Below are 19,585 nucleotides of genomic sequence, written 5' to 3'. Positions count from 1 at the left end.
CCCACCTCTCCCGGCTCTGAAACCCCCTGCTTTCTAGGCCAGGAGGCTGCTGAGGTCCATGTGCTGTTTCGGCAGCTGCCTGCTGCCAAGCCTCCGTCCCTGTGTGCCCTGGCTGGGGGTGCCGACCAAACTGACCCTTGCAGGCGCAAGGTGAGGCTGAGCGGCCCCGGGGGCCTCTGCGCCTCTTCCCCGATGGCCCGCAGCTCTGAAATGGCGGTTTGTCCTCGAACGCACCGCCCTCGTCTCTGTGGCTGTCCATGCCACCAGCTGCAAGCTGGGGGCCGTGAATTCCTCCTCCTCATTCCAGCATTTTGGACCCAAACCAGGTATCTTTTGTGCACCCAGTAAACATGTGGAAATACTAAACAACCCACCACATTCCCCTCGGCCCTCTGCCCCCTTAAATAGCAAGCAAATGAACTCTGGATTCTCTTGCATCCAGGGCAGAGAAAGTAAGGCTGGGAGAGAGAGCAAGGGGTCATTTGCAAAATTGCCTCATTATCCTATTAGGTTCTGGGAGCCAATGGGGGACTTTTCATCTTGGGGTGGGTGGCGTAGTCATAAGCAATCTGCCCTGTATGTTTATCTCTTGATGGCTAATTTGCTGTGAGGTTGAAAGAAAAAGACTAATGTTTAAAGGGAAGGATTCATCTTTCTTTCTGACATTTGAAGAGGGCAACTTTCGCAGGCACGTAGGTAGGCTGAGGACCGGACTGCGGGCTCCGGGGCGGGAGGGGGGGGGCGGGGCTGGGAGGCCACTCCAGGAGCTAGAGGCCTTTTTCGGGGGCAGGCCTCACCCAAGGCAGGTGGGCGAGGCCGGGGGGACACCCCACCACCCCTTGCCTGGGGCGGGGTTTCCTGGGCTGCCGGTCATGCCTCACTCGTGCCTTGTCAAATCAGTTTAGTGGGTCACGACCAGGAATTTTTTAAGAACATGAAATAAATAGGTAGAACATACCAGAAAGTTTCAAAGCGCAGAGAAGGTGGCGTGCTGTCTAGTGAAACTTTGGTTCAGTGGTGTGTGTGTGTGGGGGGGGGGGGGCGTGCTTGGTTCACCAAATTCTAGTGCAAAATATATTTCCTGCTGTGGGTCAGAGTTAAAAACATTTGAAAGGCATGGCAAAGTTCACGCCCGGCCATCCCTCTGTGCCAGCTTCCAACGCCCGGCCCGGCGCTGACCGAGTCCCTTCGTAAACAAGAGGACAAGGGACTCTTCCGAAGGAACGGGAAAGTCACCCGACGGCTCTATGTTGAACTCTCGCTCAGTCATTCTGAATTCTGCGTTTCCTCCTCTGAAAAACACCTCGGTTGAATCACTCCTTCCCATGGACGCCCAAGGCAGGCGGGGTCTAGTTGGTCTTTCTTTTGGGGGGGCACCTCCCTGCACCCTGCAGAAGCCCCCAGTGGTTTGGACTTGCCTCTGCCTTTCAAGCCGCAGGCTCCCCAAACCCTGGTCCCCCCATCACACAGCCATATGACTGCTTACCGCCGCTTTACCATGCCGGGTCCCAGGGGCATTTATGTTTCAGCCAAACAGCAAACCTCACGCCCTGTTAAAGACTCCTGGAATTTTAGCGCCGGCGGAGGAAAAGAGGAGTTTGGAGAGAAAGTGTGTTTTCCTAAGCAGCCCTGAAGTCCTGACCGGTGGCTGTGTATGTTTCCTTCCCGACGTTGGCTTTTTACTTAAAAACAATATACGTGATTTCTTTCCCTGTGGGTTTGTGAAATACAACTTCAGGGTTTTCGGGGTTTTTTTTTTCTTCTCATAGTGATTGACGAAACTGTCTTCTCATAACACCTTTGAGAGGCAATATGTTGTCTTACTCAAATCAGCCTTCATCTTACACCCAGCTCTCTCTGCCTGGCAACTGGCGGTTCAGTGAGTCATTAACGACTGTTTATTACACAATCACGGTCCTCCAAACAGAGGCGGCAACCTTGTGTCTCCGCATTGAACTAGGAAGAGAGGACGCGTGCCCACTCCTTCCTGAACAGACCCGAGCCGCGCAGAGCCTCCGTGCCTGCTGGTCCCAGCCCAGCAAGGTGCCCACTGGCCGAGTCACCTTCTGTGTGCCGGCCCCCGGGCCTGGGCACCGTGCCCACAGGGTCTCCTGCACTCCTCGCAAAACCTGTCCAAGTGTCGCTCCCTCCCACCTCCTGCCCCTAAACGCCACATGCGAGGTCCAACCACTGAGAACACCAGCCTGCAGGACGGACGGACCCCCTGCCCCCGCACAGGGACGGAGGGGCAGCGAAGTCACTCAGAGCCAGTGCAGCGCACGGCAACGCCGGCCCCTCCGCCCTCCGTGCCCTGGCCTCTCCGGGGCATCTAAAACCATCCTCCTCCTCCTCATTTCAAAGACCTTCCCTGTTCCCATCCGGGCGAAGAAATAGTAAATGAGAGAACACCGGGCGGGTTTTGTCTGGGTGAGGACTCGCCGCTGGCCTGGCGCCGGTCACCCGGGGGGCAGTCCTCGGCCTCCAGAGCGCCCCAACTCCGGCACCTTCCACTCTGCAAGAAAGCAGCTGGGTGGGACCGAAGACTGGGGGGCCTCAGCCGCCCCCACGCATGCTGCCGGGCTCCCCCCACCTAGGCGGATCCATTCAGGTGAAACTTTCCCACCTACGGGACCCACTGTGAGACGCACGACGCCCCACTCCCACGCGGCTCCCCCAGCCCCCCGTCCTTCTGCAGGGACAGTTTTTAGCAGAAACCCTGTAGAGGAGAAGTCTGCTTTGTCTGGTCCTCGTGCGGCGTTAAAGCCCTCCCCAGCTGTCCCAGGTGCTCAGAGGCCACGAATATCAAGCAGGCACGTCGCCCCACCGAGACAGCCAGAGGACGCCGTCTCCCTGGCATAGGCACTTGGAAATCAAACCCAGAATTCACTTTTGTTTTCACAGCAGAGAACGGAACCGCGGACTACCGAGTGGGCTTTGCTCGTCACGCCGAGGTTCCCAGCATCTATATAACGTTCCCATATTAATTCAGCCTTAAGTTTCAGGAAATAAAATAATGACGTCGTTAAACAGAGATCCTTATGCCAACAAGCCCTGTGTTTACAATGTACCAATCCATTAGCATCAGCCACAGGCGTGGGTTCGGAGACCTGACCCTGCGCCAGGCAGGCCGGCCCTCGGCAGGGCCCGCCCCCTCTGCAAGGCCAGTAAACATCCCCGTGGAGTTTGCCCCCCAAATAAGCCTTTACCACCCGAAAGGCAAGGCAAACAGGTAGTAAATACCGCCCTGACCCCGCGAACCAGCGGCGGGGTCTGGGTTTAACCACAGCGCAACGTTGCCACTTCCTTTTTTCTTTTCAAATGACACCATTCTAAGCTAGTTCTGGGCCCGGTCATTTTTTTTTCACGTTTACTAGGTGCTGTTTCCCATGGACTTAAATTATCTAGCCATAAACCATCGGAGTTAAAGGGAATAAGTAAAGACCTTGTACTTTCCAGGAAAAAAAAAAAAGAGCCCGTTTCCCATAATTTCCCTTAAATGCCACCCCTCCAAATTAAGAGCTACACAGCAGCCCCGCAAAAAATCGAGCCACAGGCACCCTGAAGTCAGGGCGCCTCTCTGTCCGTCACCAAAGAGGGGGACGACCGAGGGCATCGATCCCGGCGCCCGCGCGGCCCCCCGCGCGCGGGGGCGGCAGGTGACCTACCTTCAGCTCCCGGAAGAAGACGCTGCTCCGGGCCCACTCGACGATGGAGAAGAGCGTCTGGTCCGCCATCTTGCACATCAGCCCGAAGGTGCTCAGCTTCTCGTGCCGGCTCCGGGCAGCCTGTTCCTGCTGCAGGTAGGCCATGATCTTGGCCTGCACTTGCGGCTCGTCAGGCTCGCACTTCAGAAGTTCCAGGATCAGGGGCGGGATGCTGGCCGGGGAGCTGGTCTGGTAGCCGTCCACGTAGGAGTAGCCCAGGAGGGACTCCGGGGAGCTGGTGTAGGGGTCAGGGTACTCGGACTTGATGGCCCGGCTGGGGAAGTGGCCGTAGGTCTGGTAACCCTGCAGGCTGCCGTGAGGCGGCATGGTCATGCTGATGGGGGGGGCGACAAAGGGGCTCCGGTCGTAGTCGGTGGGAGGCAAGGCGGCGTGGCTCAGAGGTAGGCCCTTGGAGGCGGGGTGGGCGTTCTGCATGGCGGAGGGCAGGCCCAGCTCGGGCGGCACCGCCTGGATCACCTGGGACATGGCTTCCAGCTTCAGCCCGTTGGCGCGGATGAGAGCTTTCTTCTGCTGCTTCAGGGCCCTGTCTCTCTTGTACATCGGCCCGAATTTATTCCTCCCTCCGCGCATGCGGTCGGCCCTCACCGCTGTTGGGGCGGCAAAGGGAGTCAGGGTATCAGTCAGGTGTAAGAGACTAGCGCTCCCCAGCCAGCCCGCTGTCTCAAAATACGGCACACTGACCAGAGCGGAGTGCGTGGTTTTCTTGGCCACAGTCCTCCAAGCTGCCCCCCAAAGCCTTGCCCTCAATGTTTAGGAATTGTTTCCTCCAAGGGTATTTATCACCCCAAAATATTGGGGGTGTGGAGGGACCTCGTAGCCCGGGGCGCCCGGCAGAGATACCTGCACCCCTAGAGGGCACTTTGTGTCGCTCAGGAGGGTCACTTTTTCTCCTAGGCATCCGCTGCTACTATGCCAGTTACATTGTGATTCTCTCGCCCAGAGAAAAAAGACATCCCGGCAACCCATTTCTAGGTGGGACTGTGAATGTTCTCTCTTAGACCGTGCTCCTCCTCCTTCAAAGCCCCGTTGGCTCATTTGCTGGGAAAGGGTTGGGAACACACTTCTCTTTACCAAACGATGTTCCCCCGGACTTGATGGACACACGTCAAGTCACCCGATCTGGCGATTGTGTTTAAGCTTAGCCAAACCGGACATAATGAAAGCAAATTCACTTCAGAAGGGGTCCTGACAGTCCGCTGTCACAGTGCGGCACGGAGTCCGGGGCCACGCCTCCCAAGTGGGTCATTCCCTCCAAGCCCATAGTGGCCAGTGGGGATTAGACAGACACCAGTGACCTCTGACAGCTTGTGACATGCTGAAATGGCTGGAGGTGACGTTTTTGAGGTTTTTATCTCAGGATTAGTACAGCATTAACAATCTATGGCAAATACTAGGCATCCGGAGAGAGCAGAGTTCTCCGTGTGGGTGAGAATTTGCTGAATACTCAGTTTTTCCATTGCACTGGGAATGCAAGTGACTTACAGTTAAGAAAGTACATATATTTTTTCAGGTAAAGAAACGCAACCTTTTTCTCTTGTTAAAAAAAAAAAATCAATGACATCCTAGGAAACCACAACATGGAGCTTCTGACATTTTATTTTCTAGTTCTCCTACTACAGTAAGCCTCTATGACATTGTTTGGCTTTTGAAAAAGAAGTGAGTACTGATAAATTAATCAACCCCCATTACTTCCTTTCACTCTCTTCTGAAAAGTAACACAGACGGAACAGGGCTGGTGGTAACCAAACTGGCTGCTTCTATGAGGAAGGAGTCTATTAGCGATTCGGCAGATTTACTACTGGGATTTGGGGGGTACGTCTCGCCAGTCCGCTTCTGCATAACCGGAAAAACCCCCCAACACAACCAGCCTGCGCCTCACCAATCAGACAGCGGTCTCTCGTGCCGGTGTGCACCCGCCGTGTGCAGGGCCTCTCCCGAGTCATTCGCAGCCCACGCGATCTGTGTGTGTGTGTGTGTGGGGGGGTCGGTAGGTGGGCGTCTGAAGAGCAGCGACACACCGCAGTCACCCACAAATGACAGATTTTACGAGCGGCAGGCCCACAGGAGCTTCCCTGACTGCCAATCTGCACAGTCATTGTCGGGCCTGGCTCTGCTCTTTCAACGTCAAGTTGAAGGTGGCTTTCGAACTGTTTGTTATTTTTCAAGCTTCCTGCTTCTTGATTTTTTTTTTTTTATATTTTGCAGGCTCAGTCATGATCTTAATTTTTTTTAAAAAAAGTGTTTTCCCACACTATCCAAATTGACACTCTCCATGAGACGGTCCTTTGGACGGCGAGCAGCTTTTCATCCTTAGCCAGGAAGCGTGCAATCGGTAGCCACACTTAGACCGGGCACATCGACTTGGAAAAAGGTTCCAGTCGAACTTTTACACGGGCATTCTGAGTTGAAAGCTTGAGGATGGTTTTTTTGCAGGTTATTTTTATTTGTTCTCGGTTGAATTGCTTGTGTCTTATTTTCATCTAGGCTATTTTTAGTTTTACCATCAAATGCAGCTATTTCCACCACCCCCCCCCAAAAAAAAACCCCAAAAGGGGGCATGGCTCCTATTAAATTGTTTTTCCTGGCTGATTTCACCAGGGTTAAAATGAAACTCCGTCTCTTCCATGGACAAAACACCAGGTCTTACATCCCGGTCAGGGGTAGTAAANCTCGGTTGAATTGCTTGTGTCTTATTTTCATCTAGGCTATTTTTAGTTTTACCATCAAATGCAGCTATTTCCACCACCCCCCCCCAAAAAAAAACCCCAAAAGGGGGCATGGCTCCTATTAAATTGTTTTTCCTGGCTGATTTCACCAGGGTTAAAATGAAACTCCGTCTCTTCCGTGGACAAAACACCAAGTCTTACATCCCGGTCAGGGGTAGTAAAAGTCTAGGATGATAATGTTACTCTATTGCAGATGCAACCTTGTTTCAAATCCCGCGTCCCCGGAGGGCTAACAGGCAGGCGTGTTTGGAGGAACCTTACCTTCTAACTTCATTCCCACACTGAGACATTTTTGGAATCTGCAGTAAGGGCAACGTTTCCTCTGTGTTTTGTCAATCTGACAGTTCTGGTTTTCTATACACGTGTACCTCTTGTTATTTTGGACTGTTCGCTTAAAAAATCCCTGTAAGACAGAGAAAAGTGTGAGACACATTGTATACCTAACACTCGTCTCTCTTCCATGGTTTCCTTCGGAAGGAAATCGCCCACAGATCTCTGCACGGCCCGGTCCAGGCCCTTTGTGGGTCTCTGGTTGGTTTTACACCTGGCACCCCCCAAAGTGCCAGGGCCCCGTGCTGGTGGTTCTGGCATCAGAGGTCTGTTCCTGAAATGTCACATCAAACCCGGGGAGGGTCTGGCTGACCACCACTTCGTGGCAACAGTCAGAGAAAAATACTCCTCGTAGGGGCCGGTGCTTCCCCCCCACCGCCCTGCACACCCAGATGGAGACCGTGGGGCCGGCCGGCCTGGTTCCCGGCGTCAACTCCGGCGCAACTCCGGCGACAGACCGTGGCCCAGTGCCGGTGCGGAACGGACCAGCCCAACACCGCAGATCCTCACAAATGTCAACACGGGGCGGTTAAAAGCACAAGGATTTCAAGAGTGAAAATGGGAAAATGTTCATAATTCCACTGGAATGCGTTCCAGTGTGGGAACGGTTTAAAAAAAAAAGTGAAACTAACAAGAGAGCAAGTAGAGCAGAGATGGAGCTCAGCGCGGGGCGTGTGCCGGCCTTGTGTTTCACTCGGAGGGTCCCCGGGAACAAAGCCGGGGCTTCAGGGTACAATAACAGCGCAAACCGGGGCGCTAAGTTCTTCTGTTCACCCTTCCAGCCATAAAGCGAAACGAGCTTGGTCGTGGAGGGGGGGAGGCACTTTCCTGGCAGAGTTTTAAGTAATTGTACTGGGTTTTCCACTTCAAAAAAAAATGTTGAAAAAACAGCGAGTATCAAATATACTGGGAATATATATATAAAAGGACGAAGATAAACCCTTCACGCCTAACTGATATTAGTAACAATATAGTACTTTTCTCAGATTGCTTCCTTCCATTTAAATAGGTCATATATTCGTGGAAACTATTCTATTATAAACTAAGACCCGGTTTCTTGTTCTTTCATGATATAAATTTCTAAAAGTCTTAAAAATTATTTCTGGAGTAAATCAGGGTGAAATCACACAGTCGGGAATTTGGACTTTTACGCCTGGGGATAATAAATGTTCGAGCAGCACAGCAGGCTCTGAAGTGAAAAGGTATCTGGGAAACACTCTGTCATGACCCCTTCTGGAGAACAACGATGCTTTAAATATATATAAGTCAAGCAAAATCAATACTCAGGACTGTTAGAAGAAGTATCTCTACAGCTACATCACTCCCCCGCAGTAAAACGCTTCCAAGCCCCGAGAATGGCAAAGTTTTCTAAACAGCATACACACGCGTCTTTGCCTTCTCCACTCAATCAGACACACATTTCTGAGAAGCATTTCCCCAGGACCGAGGTCTCTCTCTCCTTTTTTAATTGGGTCTAAAACGGCCCTCTCTCGGAGCGGCCCCGAACCACCCGGTGGCTGACCAGGCCCCCAGCACCCCACTTGTCCGGCAGCACCGTGGAACCCCACCTTGCAGCTCTCGCAGGTGAGGAGCCCGTAGTGGTACCCAGACACTCTGTCCCCACACACCGGGCACAGCTCCTCCAGGTCTTCGTCGTAGGAGTAGTTCACCATTTTAAACTGAGACACTGAAAGAGAAGACAAGGACACAGGGGCCCAGTTAATTCCCCCGGTAGGCTTCCCCTGGCCCCAACAGCACCGTGGGGGCTGGTGGGCAAACCCCGCGGGAGGATACAACCATTTCCACCCCGGGGTTCTTTAGAGACCAGCTCTGCAGGTAGAACCTCTCTCCGCACCCAGGAGTGTGCAGTTCATATATCCTTTCTTAAACTTAAAAATAACTCCGGTGTCTCCAACATTCACCCACTGACCCCGGTGGAACACACGCCTGCAACGGAACCCATCCAACTAGAAAGAGGAATTGCCTAAGTAACAATTTCGGATTTCTTTGAAACTTCCTTAGAAGTTCCAAAAAAATGTCACCTTTGCCCGAGGGACAGAAAGAAGCACGCCCAATGTTCCCCCCTCTGGGAGGAAGTTCGTGGCCAGCACGTCGCCACGAGGAACTGCTGGCCCTTGGCGGAGAAACTCAGCCTGACCCCGGAAACCGGGTCTGAGCGGCCCCCTCCCCGACAGCCAGTGTCGCAGGAGGTTCAGGTCAGTGGGGACAGAGGAAACCGGGTCTCCCCGACCCGGGTACTCTCGTCGCTGCCATCTGAAAACCTTCTGTAAGAACGAGAAGGAAAAGGGAAGGCGGGAGAAGGAAGGTGGGGGGGAAAAGGGAAAAAGAGACACCAGAGGGTCTGGGCTCGTTCCCCCACGGAAGTCCTGGCATGAACTTCACCTGTTTTCGGTCGTTACTGCAGAATAGAAACACCCCGAGACCGCCCGGTTCCAGGCAGCCCGAAATGAGGCCGCGGGCCGCGCCGCGGGGCTCCGGCCACCGCCTTCCCAGGACGAAGCCCCGCCGCCCCGCCGAGCAGCTTCGCTCAGCGAGGGTGGGTCGTCGGTGCCCAGAAGGGCAGTGGCCGGAGCGGCCCTAGACCGTACCTGGTCCAGTCCCCTGCCCGAGACTCGGAGTCTGCGCCGCCCGCCCGGGTCGCGCGCCCTCGGGCACCGTCCTGTGAACCCGCGGGACCCACTAGCCTCTCGCGGTTGCTCAACCTCCGCCAACACAGGCGCGCAAACACCGGCTGGGTTTGTTTTAAGTTAATCAGTGGCATTCGCAGGGGGCGGGGTGGGGGGGGTGGGGAGCCGGTGACCGCGCCGAAGTTTCCTGATTTGTTTACCAAAAAGGAAAGAGAGGTGGCCGCCCCCATCGCCAAATACCTGGCCGCTCCGTCTCCCTAGTGGCCTCCTTGCCAGGATTTGCTTTCTCTCAGTCTTTTTCTCCCCCCTCCCCCCACTAGGATTCTGTGGGCCCCGGAAGGGGCCGCGCGGAGGGGCAGAGCAGCCCCGCAGACTCAGAGCCCCGGGCTGGGGTTTAACCCGGAGTCAGGCACAGTTTGCCGGGGGCGGAATGGGGGAAAAGTGTTCGGGCAGAGCCAGCCGCTGGGCTCCGGGGACAGAAATAAGAAGCCCCTCGCCCCGCCCGGACCGCCGGGGCGCCAGCCTGGGTCCCCGCCGGAAGCGGGTGGCCCCCCGGTTTTGAGAACCTGGGGTCTGGGGAGGTGGAAGGTTGGAGAAGTTCGATGCAGTCCCATCTCTCCTAAAACTCGTGACTATCGTCTGCGGCAAGTTTTAGGGACGGAGAAAAAGTGTACTTTACCACGCCTGTTACTTCTGTTACTTCCTACCTCCCTGTCCGCCAAAAGTCAACGCCAACTTCGCACCTAAGGGGCGAAGAGAGACCGCCGTTTACAGGGGACTCGGAGGCCACTGTGGGAACCCTACACCGAAAAGACTGGAGTGGGGACACTCTCGGAAAATTCAAATACCGAAGTCGTGCAGAGAGACCGACGCCTTTGTGCAACACCGGGGCGTCTTTCAGAGTCCCCAGGCGGTGTGTAACCCAGGAAGGCGTTTGGAGAACGGAATCTGTCGCGCCAAAGAAGTCCCTATCTTGAGAAAGTGGAGGGGAGGTGGGGCCTTGGAAAGCTGAGGCCTCAGAGGCCCTCGGAGGAGTTCCCCCGAAGTTGGGCGCGCGGCACTTTGCAGCCCGTTCTCCCCACGCGTCGGACTTTGGCGCGTCGCAGGCTGAGACCAGAGCAAATGTGGGAATGGGGACCGAGTCCCGATGGGCTCCTCCCCAGGGGTTCCTCTCGGGCCGTGTGGCCTAGAGGAAGCCTAGGCGGGCACTTTCGTGCCCAAGGCTAAGCGCGCGCGCGCGTGCGCGCGGCCAGCGGCTTTTCTGGAGCCTGGGGCACAGGGAAAATGAGAGTTCTGCTTTGGGGTGGTAGCTCGTGTCAAGAACGCCCCTCTCAAACTTTACAAAGAAAATGTTATAAGCATTTTCCTCCCACTTCGCTCCCTTAAATTTCAGGCTCTAGCGTCTTCATGGGTCCCTCGGAAACACCCGAGTCAGGATGAGAAGCAGGAACTTCCCTTTTGGACTCAAAAATCGCGCCGGCCTCACGGTCGCCCAGAGGAATCCTCTCTCTCGGCAGCTGGAGCCTGGGGTCCCCAGATACGGCTTCCCTGGCGTCAGATGGGCTTTTCCACGCCGCGCCCCCAAGCCGCCACTGCGTGGGGACCCCAGGGACCACCAGGAAAGGCCACTTTGGGCCAATCCGGTTCCCCTAAGTTGGTCCCAGGGACCTCAGCCCAGGGGACTTCCACAGCCTTTCCTGGAGGGTTGGAGGAACCCCAGGATCGCAGAGACCCCAGGCTGGCCGCACACCAACGCCCCCGCCCCCCGCCAGCCGGTTTTCTCCGCGCGGCCGAGCGGTGAGCTCACCGGCCCTGAACTCCGCTCCCGAAACCTCCCGGCCCTTTCAAGTTTGCTCCGGGGACCGCAGGAAGCGTTCAGGGATCGCAGGCTGGCCTGCCCGTACATCCTGCGCGCGCGCGGGCAGGGGCGAGTGTGGAGACCCGTGACTCTTCCGAGCATTCATTGTTCCCGGCCCGGCCCAGGGCCACTGCGGCAAACTTCTGAAGGGCTTCTTGCAGCCAGAGCCAGAGTCGTGATTTGGGAATTCGGCGGAAACGCAGTCAGCGAGAGCCGCTGTTTTTGTTAGTGATCAGGAGCAGGGAGAAATACACAGGACCGACATGTGCCTCGCTCTGGGGCTGCGACCAGGTGCGAAGCTACCCGGCCCCACCCTCCCGCACCCCTTCCAGAAGGGCCTGCGCAGAGCGTGGGGTCGGGGCCACGTCTGGTCCTTCAGTTCTGCCCGCTCTTTTGAGCTTGGCGGGGCCCCGGGGGCGCCCATCCGCATTCTAACGCCGGAGACAGGCCTTGCCGCGGTCACCTTCTGTCTCTGCGGGAGACCTTCCTGAGCAGACTGCTCTCCTCCACACCGGCGCACTGGTCACCTCCCCACCGATTCCGAGGACCGAGAGCCTGCTCGAGTTCCCAGTGACTCACTCCTTTCCATTCTCAACTACCTCGAGCTTGAAGCCTCCACTCGGGTGGCCAGAGAGCTCGAAGCGTCTGTCTTCTGAATTAGAGGCGGCCAATTAGGCATTACTTGGAAAACGTGCCCCCGCCCCGCATGGTTCTAGAGCCACGAACTTTTATGCCCGCCTGGAGAGGGGGCCTGACGCCCGCGCGTGGCCGCCCAGCCACACCAGACGCGAGCAGTCCAGGCGCTGTGGCCGCTGGAGCCGAAGCGCCGCACCGCTTACCTTGCATGTTTTCCGGCATCTGCCCCTGGTCTCCATGCGATCGAGCCAGGCCCAGGGCTTCCGTCTCCACTTTAGGCAGCATGACAAGGCAGCTGCGGGCGGGGAGAGGGGCTTGGTGTCCGTGAGGAAGCCCCGCGCCTGGGCGCGACCACAGATTCAGCTCCGGCGGTAAGAACGAAAGGGCGCCGGGGGTCCACTCGCCCGCCCGCTCGCTGGAGCGTGCCTCGGCCTCCTGCGGGGCTGCGAGTCCGGACCCCTGTGCTCCGTCCAGTCCCGCAGTTCTGAGCCACCCGGAGCCGCGAGGAGGAGACAGAGGGCTCGAGACCCGGCGGAGCCTGAGCGCGCTGGTTCGGCTCGGCGAGGGCGGCGGCGGCGAGGGCACAGCTGCCCGGAGCGCGGATCAGGACGCGCCGAGCTCTTGGTGCACAGCACGGGCAGTGGGGCGGAGGTGCCGCAGCACAGCCGGGCCGCGGTCTCCGCGGCGGATCGGCTCCGCGACGTCCACCCTCCGTGCGCCTCCGAGCTCAGGATCGGCCGGGGTCTCTCTGGCGCGCGCTGCACTTCTCTCCTCTCCGCCTCTTCCCTGTCCCTGCTCCCCGGCGCGCGCAGTCACAAGTGAGGAGTGTGAAGTTCCAGCCTCGCTCTCCCGCCTCCTTCACGCCTCCCGTGGGTCCCAGGGCAGCTCTTTGCAGCCCCGAGGGTGGCGGTGCAGGAAGGGAAGAGGGGACCAGGGGGAGAAGGGAGGTAAGTGGGCCGGGGGCAGGGGAGCCTGCGCTGAGGGCTGATGACAGTGACCGGGGACTCGGGTTCCGGACTCGGGTCGGACCCCAGGCGCCAGCCAATGAGGAGGCGGCGCATGCCCCAGTCCCCGCGCTAGCCCCAACCTCTTCACCCCGCCTAACCCCCCTCCCACCGCACCCTGGCCCGGGGCGGGGGACCGGGATGCTTCCGGGTCTTACGGCGGGCGAGAGGCGACCTCTGTCTGAATGCAGCTGCGGCGGCTGGAAGGCTGGGGCTGCGATTTCCGTGAGCCGAGGGAGAGCGGAGCGGAGGGATGGGGTGTGGGGTGCGCCCTCGTGTGTACGTCGGGTGAGGGGCTGAAGGTGGGGTGTGGGGGGGGTTAAACACCCTATTCACCAATCTAAAGGGGAAAGATGTTGCATTCAGCTGGCCGCTCTTTTCAAAAGCAGAGCTGACTGCCTCGCCAGGGTCTCCAGGCTCCCTTCCCAGAGACGCTCAGTCTGCGCCGATCCCCGGCGCCCTGGCGTGGCCGAGCGGCTCGGCTCACGGAGGGGACAGCCACGCCGCCGCCGCCGAGAGTTCCCTCGCTTGCCTGAAACTGGAGGAACACCTACCCCCTTTTCTCTTGTCCAGTTCCTTTACTCACTTAAGCACGCCTCCCCGCCGCCCGCCCCGCACCCCAACCCGAGATGGTCTTGGCGACAGGGCTTCCTAGGTTTTGTGGAACTGCGCCCCGTGTAGGACGCCAACGTCAGCCTGGGCTTTCCTCGTCCGCTCCGGTGTCTCCGCGGCGGGCCGGGCCGCAGGAGGCCCAGAGGCCCAGCACTGCCCGAAGTTTTAAAGGGCCATCTGCTGGGCGGGCTCCTCGGCCACCAGCTCAGCCCCCTCTCACAGGCTTCCAGATCCCATCCCGACGGGGTGAAGCCAGTTCGTACGAGCCTCCTGGCGGCCTGTGAGGCGCCTCCTGGTCAGTGTGTGGTGGGACTGGGGTGATGGCCCGAGTCCACGCGAGTGGGGCTGGGTTCGAATCTCAAAAGATCTGCGTGTCTCCTGTTCAAACGGCCGGGCGGTGTGCGGCGCTCGGAGAGCAGCTCCGACCCCTGCTGCGCACGATCGCACTGGGCGCGGGAAGCCTCGTTCCCCACCCACGCGCGCGCGCCTCCGACGGCGGGCGCCGACCCTCCGCGCGGACTGATCCCGTTGCTCCTCCGTATCTATTCACAATTTACTGAAATTTCGGTTTGAAACGCAGCCTCAGGTTTCATGGAAACATTGAAACTGGGGGTGGGGGGGGTGACCATCAATTTGCAAAGGGGAGTGGGCTGGAGTTGCTAAATTAGTGATTAAGATGCTCACATTTTCCTGATATGTCGATCCATTTTCAGCACAGTGGACGACTACTTGTTTTGAATATCACTGTGCAATTTTATATATATATATATATCAGAACAGGAGTTAATTTCAGGGCCCAAATCAGGCCTTTGCCCGTAGATTCAGGCGAACATTGAAAATCAGCAAATCGGTTTGGTGCAAAGCCTTAGTTTAGGACCGGTCCCTCCCCAGCCATCACAGAGCTTGTGGGGCCACTGAGGGTGCCTCCCCAACTCGGGCTGGCAGCCGGGTCCGCTGGAGAGAGGGGCGGGAGGAGGGGGAAAGGCGCAGAGCCTTGGTGAGGGCCGAGCGCAGCGTCTGCACTCGAGGTGGGGCCGACCCAGCCCTGGGGAGCTTCGTGTTCAGGACTAACCCAGAGCGACCTTCAGGGTCAAGCCCGTGCGCCCTCCCACCTTTACCCCTCCCCCAAAGATCGGGGCTGTTGGGGATGGAAGGACGGCTGGTATTCCTTGGCCTCCTCACTAACGAAAGGGGCGAGGGGCCGTCAGGGGCAAGTAGGGCTGGGGCCCCGGTTTTAAAGATCCGCCCTGAGAACAGCGCGCAGTCCTGGGAAGGGGGAGAGGCTCGGGGCTTTCGGCTTTCGCCGAAGGTCCAGCCCAGGCTCACGCCCTGCTTGGTGGGCAGCAAAACCAAGGGGCACCGAAGGCGCAGGAGGCCTCCTGCTGACCAGGGCCGGCCCCATCCAGATGCCCTAGGTGACCTCGGAATCCCGCCCCACCCCCGCATCGGGTCAGGCACTGTGGGGAAGGGGGCGGCTGGCGCTGGCTCTTCTCAGAGAGGACAGGACACGCTCCGGGCTCCTGGGTCTCAGCAGCGGAGTCCCATCCCTGCGGCAGATGCAGAGGGAGGGGCGGTGGCTGGCTTCCTCCGCCAGGCGCGTCGCCAGCACCCTCTCTCTGCCCCCGTGTGACCCCTCACCTCTGGTCCCTTGAGCCCTCCATTCCGCGGCGTGTCCCCCCACCCCACGCCCAGAACTGGGCTCTCACTTGCCCTGTGCCGAGTCTGGGCGCCCCAGAACACCCTCCCCACGAGAGCTGGAGAGGAGGAGCCGCGCCGCAGGCGCTGCCTTGGGTTTGTTACCGGGGGGAATGGGTCCAGGTGGCCGAGGCCGCAGGGCGAGCAGGGAGGGGAGACCAAGAGGCGGGCGGGGAGGAGGGGGCTGGGCTGCCGGGCAGATACACACACTGGTTGAAGGGACCGGGCACCCCCCTTCTCTGCGGGACGCCGCCCGTTGTTGGGGACAAGCTCAGATATCCACAGGCCTGGTGCTGGGTCTGAGGGTCTTACTTGCGCGCCTGCAGCCTTGGGGCACACTCCCCTCCCCTTCCTTCTTTCTGACTGGGGCGGGGGGGTCTCCAGGGCTCCTCCGTGCGGTTCCCACGGTCCGAAAGCGTTGACTGACGGTTGCAATGATAAAGGCTGAGGGCTTGGGGAGGCTCCCGCAGCCTTGACAAGCGCGGGGAGCGGGGTCTTGGCATATTTCATCCCGGCTCCGCGTCGCAGGCCGGGAGCCGCCGCCGCCGCCGCCGCACGCACCCCCACCCGCCGCCTCTCTTCCCCTCCCGCAGCTCGGGGAGCGGCCTGCCCTTGACCTGGACTGAACGCCGACGGCTGCAAAGGGGCACAACGTCAAGGTCCTCAGCGGCGGTTCAAATGTCCTGGGCTCAGCCAACTCAGGCGGCTGCGTCTCAGGAAGACGCACCTGTCCCGGCGGTTGGGGGCGAACCTCACCGGACCCCCGCCCCCACCAGACTTGCGAGAATCTACATCCTTGGAAACAATAACTAGAGCTTCTTTTTGGTGCCCTACTTTTTGGTGTTTTTCCGAGAAATCAGAATTAGGCATTGCTTTTCTTATAGCACGTGTCTACTTTTTCAGCCCCAGAAAATCAACAGTCTAGATTTCTCCATCGCCCCGCCGAAAAATCTGTAACCAGAAACTCCAGAAGAGGCGGCTTCTCAGCCCCCTGACCTCGGGCTCGCCTAACTGACCGCCCTTCCCACTCAAAAAGCCGGAGAGAAGCGCTTTGCTTTTCTCCAAAAATGAAGTTTAGCACGAGCTCCAGAGTCCACTGCTGAGCGCAGGGCTGTCCGCGCCCCCCACGCCCCCCACGTGGAGTGCCCAGCACTAGATTTTAAGTAGAGAATTAAGTTGCAGCTCAAATCTATGAATTACAAGGAACTTCGTATTGGCTGAGGCTTTGAAGAGATAAACGTGAATAGGCGAGAAGTCCTGCTTTGTTTAAAAAACCAGACAAAACAACCCTTTCTACCGTCTGTGTAAATGACCGCGGGGCTGCTGTCAGGGCGCCGCGGGGCGCTGCTCTGGCTGCGCCTGGTCGCCAGCCCGGCCTTGTCCGTCCCCGGGCTGAGCGGGCTGAGGGTCGCGGGGACCTGCGCGCCTCCAGGCTCCGCCCCCCCTCCTCAGGCCGCTTCCCACCCTCGCCCGGGCGGCGGGAAAGGGAGGCAGAGCAGTTGCCCCGGATTTTGGCGGTCCGCGGCTCCCGGGTAAAGGATTCCCTGCAGCATTATTTTCTCTAGGGCGCCCTGTGCCTGCCCAGGGGCCCAGCACCTCCCGCCTTGGGAACCCCCATGACTTTCTGAGCGACCTCGCGGAGATGGGTGGCTGGGGACACAAGTTGGGGCGGGTGGTCCAGGTCCGGTTTAATCCCCCTCTTCCTCTCTCTGATTGAAACGGAGTGAGCCATCCAGCCCTCAGTGAAGCCAGCGGAGCCTTGGGGTCCCATTCCCCTCGTCCCCAAGCCCCTCCTCAACCTGTCCTGGTTGTTCCCACCTAGCGGTCACCAGAGCTGGGCCGGACTGGAAGATGCCAGAGGGAACGCTCGCTAATTGCTGGTCACGCGGGGCTGCTGCCCTGGGGGAGCCGCGAGCCCCGGGTCGCTGGGTCTGAAGATCACAGAGCCAGGGGCGTCAAGCTGTGGCCTCGAACAGTTGGTGTCCCTCTTGGGCGGCGAGGACAGTGGGTGTTGGCGGAGGCAGGGCCTGCGAAGGCACGGTCCCGCGTACTTGGGGACATGTCGGGGTTGTGCGGTTGGGGAGGGGCGTGTCAGCTCCCCGCTGACCTACAGACAGCATTTGTGACTCAGAGATGGTGGCTAGTGTGCCCTGAGGTGGGGGAGGTCCTTTCGCTTCCCCCCCCCCCGGGTTTCTGGTCTGGAAACTGGGAAGTCGCTTCCGGCACCTGGCGAGGGTGGGGGGTGGTCCTGTCGGGGCCGCAGGAGCAGGTGGGGTGCAGGCTGCGGAGTCTGGAATGCAGATGCAGAGACTGGGGGGTGGGCACCGAGGGAGAGTGCGGGCGGGCTTGGGACCCGCATGGCTCTGCTGGAGACACACCCAGACTCATCACAAGTGCTTAGGAAAAGGGTGGTGGCACTTAAAGGCTTTCTCCCTGTCCCATCCCCCTGGGGACCTTGGGTTGGTTACTTAGGTGGCAGGACCTCTTCTTTCTAAAGGCAGGCACTCATTTGGAGTGGGTCCCTGCCATCCTCAGACCTGCCAATTACGACCCACGGAGGCACTGAGTTGTCTCCACGTGTCCTCTCCTGCTCTGTCCCTTGCCACCGTACCAGTGAAACTTCATCCTGCCCTGCTGGGCCCCAGGGCACCCAGGGCTGCCCCCACCCTGAGGCCCCCGCCTATGGGGGATTCAAGTCTCCCTTCCCTTGTGCAATGAACAGGGAGATAAGGAGCCGTGGACACCCCCCTTTCTTAATCCCAAATGCCTTTCCGAAGAGGGTCTGAATGCAGCCACTTGTTTTAGGTTGGAACCCCTTCCTGGCAGTGAGGGGGGTGAGGTGCTCCTTTGAGGAGAGAGCAAGCGCCTCAGATTCACACTCCGAGTTCTGTTTGCAGTTCGCTCCCCCGACACGCTGTGTGGCCCTGGGTAAAGCACTCCACCTCTCTGTTGCACTTTCCCCGGTAAAACAGGGTTTTAACAAAGTCAGCCACATAGGCTCCCCCGACCAAACCAGGGAAGCAGCATCGATGCCCCGCGTTCGGCTCTGCCCTCCTTCACTGCCTCTTCTCCCCTGACCTCCCCCCAACGCACCTCTGTCAGGAAGCTGACCGGAGGGGGCCCTTGGGCAGCGACGGTGACTAAGGTGACTGGCTGGCCGGCCAGGGCGCTCCCCGTCCTCAGGGACCAGCTCCCTTCCCCCAGCTGAGACTGCTCACCCAGCTGCCTCTGCCCTTCTGCGGTCATGGCATTTGGAGCTGAGAAGTTGGGTTTGTGTCTTTTCGTCACGCACGAGGCTTAGGAAGCGGCGCCCTTCAGGGATGTGTCTGGCCGCTTTCAGTCCTCATGGACCCCCCCCCCCCAGGTTTACTCAAGCTCCCTGGCACAGCTCACTTCTCTGGGTCCCCCCAGACCACAGTGCCCCCCCCCAACTCCCCTAGTTCCTGGAAGGCAACTGCATTTCTCTGGGAAGTTTTTGTTCCAAGAAGGGGCCGAGTGAGGACTCGCAGCCCCCCCCCCAAGTAGCTTTACCCTGCGCCGGGTTCTGGGCTGGGGGCGGGGCTGATTCTGAAGCCTGCTCCCTGAGGACAGTCCCTGGGGGTGCAGGTGGGGGCTGGGCCTGCAGGTGGCGGCCTTCCCAGGGCCCTTCTCTGGCTCGGCTCAAGTTCAAGGCTGAGTCCCAGATAACACTAGACGGGGTGTCTGGGTGAAAGGGTCATTTCCAGGCCTCTGTCCTCCCTCCCTCCACACACCTCTCCGTTTATTCAGAGGCACTGAAGAAACACTTTAGCTCGAGTCCCAGCTGTGGGCGGAGGTTGCCGAAAGCACTGGTGGGTGTTGGGCCGGGGTGGGGAGGAGGGGGGTGGCAGGGCTCAGCTTCCAGTCATGCTAAGGGTCAGCAGGACACACGGGCTCTCGGTTTCCACCACTGAGAACCTCCTGGGCACAGGGCTTCCCGGAGGTGGTCACTGCGATACAACGAGACTCCAGGAGGCGAAGGGGACCACAGAGCAGGACACCCTCGTGCCCAGCAGGGACCCAGAGAGACAGCTTCTAAGTAAACAGGGGCCCACGTGCCAGGAGACACACAGAATTAATGTGGAGTGGGCAATGCTGGTGGGCCCCTCCATACCCTGGGCTCAGTTTTGAGAACTGCTCTGTCCCCTGTCCCATCTCAACGCTGCCAGGCGACCTCAGACACTGTGAACAGCTGTGGCCAGGGCTTCTGCCCAGAGGGCCAGCCCTGGGCAGTTGGAACCCAGTCCACTCGTCGGGGGGGGGGGGGTCCGCCTGTTGGGATCAACTGTTCTGTCTGATGACTGCACTGGCCCCTCTTCCTCTCAGTCAGCCC

At 58.9% G+C, this 19,585-nt stretch overlaps 1 protein-coding gene across 5 annotated transcripts in view; it reads right to left on the bottom strand.

Moving 5' to 3' along the window:
• NR5A2 (nuclear receptor subfamily 5 group A member 2) overlaps positions 1-19,585 on the bottom strand; it is an 83,316-nt gene that overhangs the window by 61,679 nt on the left and 2,052 nt on the right. The window contains exons 2-5 of one of the 5 annotated variants that reach the window (XM_037070507.1): positions 12,127-12,264; positions 8,350-8,468; positions 6,713-6,854; positions 3,666-4,312 (exon numbers count right to left, since the gene is read on the bottom strand). In XM_037070507.1, coding sequence (XP_036926402.1) covers positions 3,666-4,312; positions 6,713-6,854; positions 8,350-8,468; positions 12,127-12,264 — 1,046 coding nt within the window. Of the gene's footprint in view, positions 1-3,665; positions 4,313-6,712; positions 6,855-8,349; positions 8,471-8,663; positions 8,975-9,390; positions 9,668-12,126; positions 12,493-19,585 lie in introns of those variants that run through there. The other 4 variants (XM_037070505.1, XM_037070504.1, XM_037070503.1 and 1 more) reach the window with 4 other exon arrangements.

Source organism: Sturnira hondurensis, unplaced genomic scaffold, assembly GCF_014824575.4.
Source record: "Sturnira hondurensis isolate 20B ecotype Veracruz unplaced genomic scaffold, ASM1482457v3 Scaffold0018805, whole genome shotgun sequence".
Lineage (NCBI taxonomy): Eukaryota > Metazoa > Chordata > Mammalia > Chiroptera > Phyllostomidae > Sturnira > Sturnira hondurensis.
This window is presented reverse-complemented; position numbering and strand designations above follow the sequence as displayed.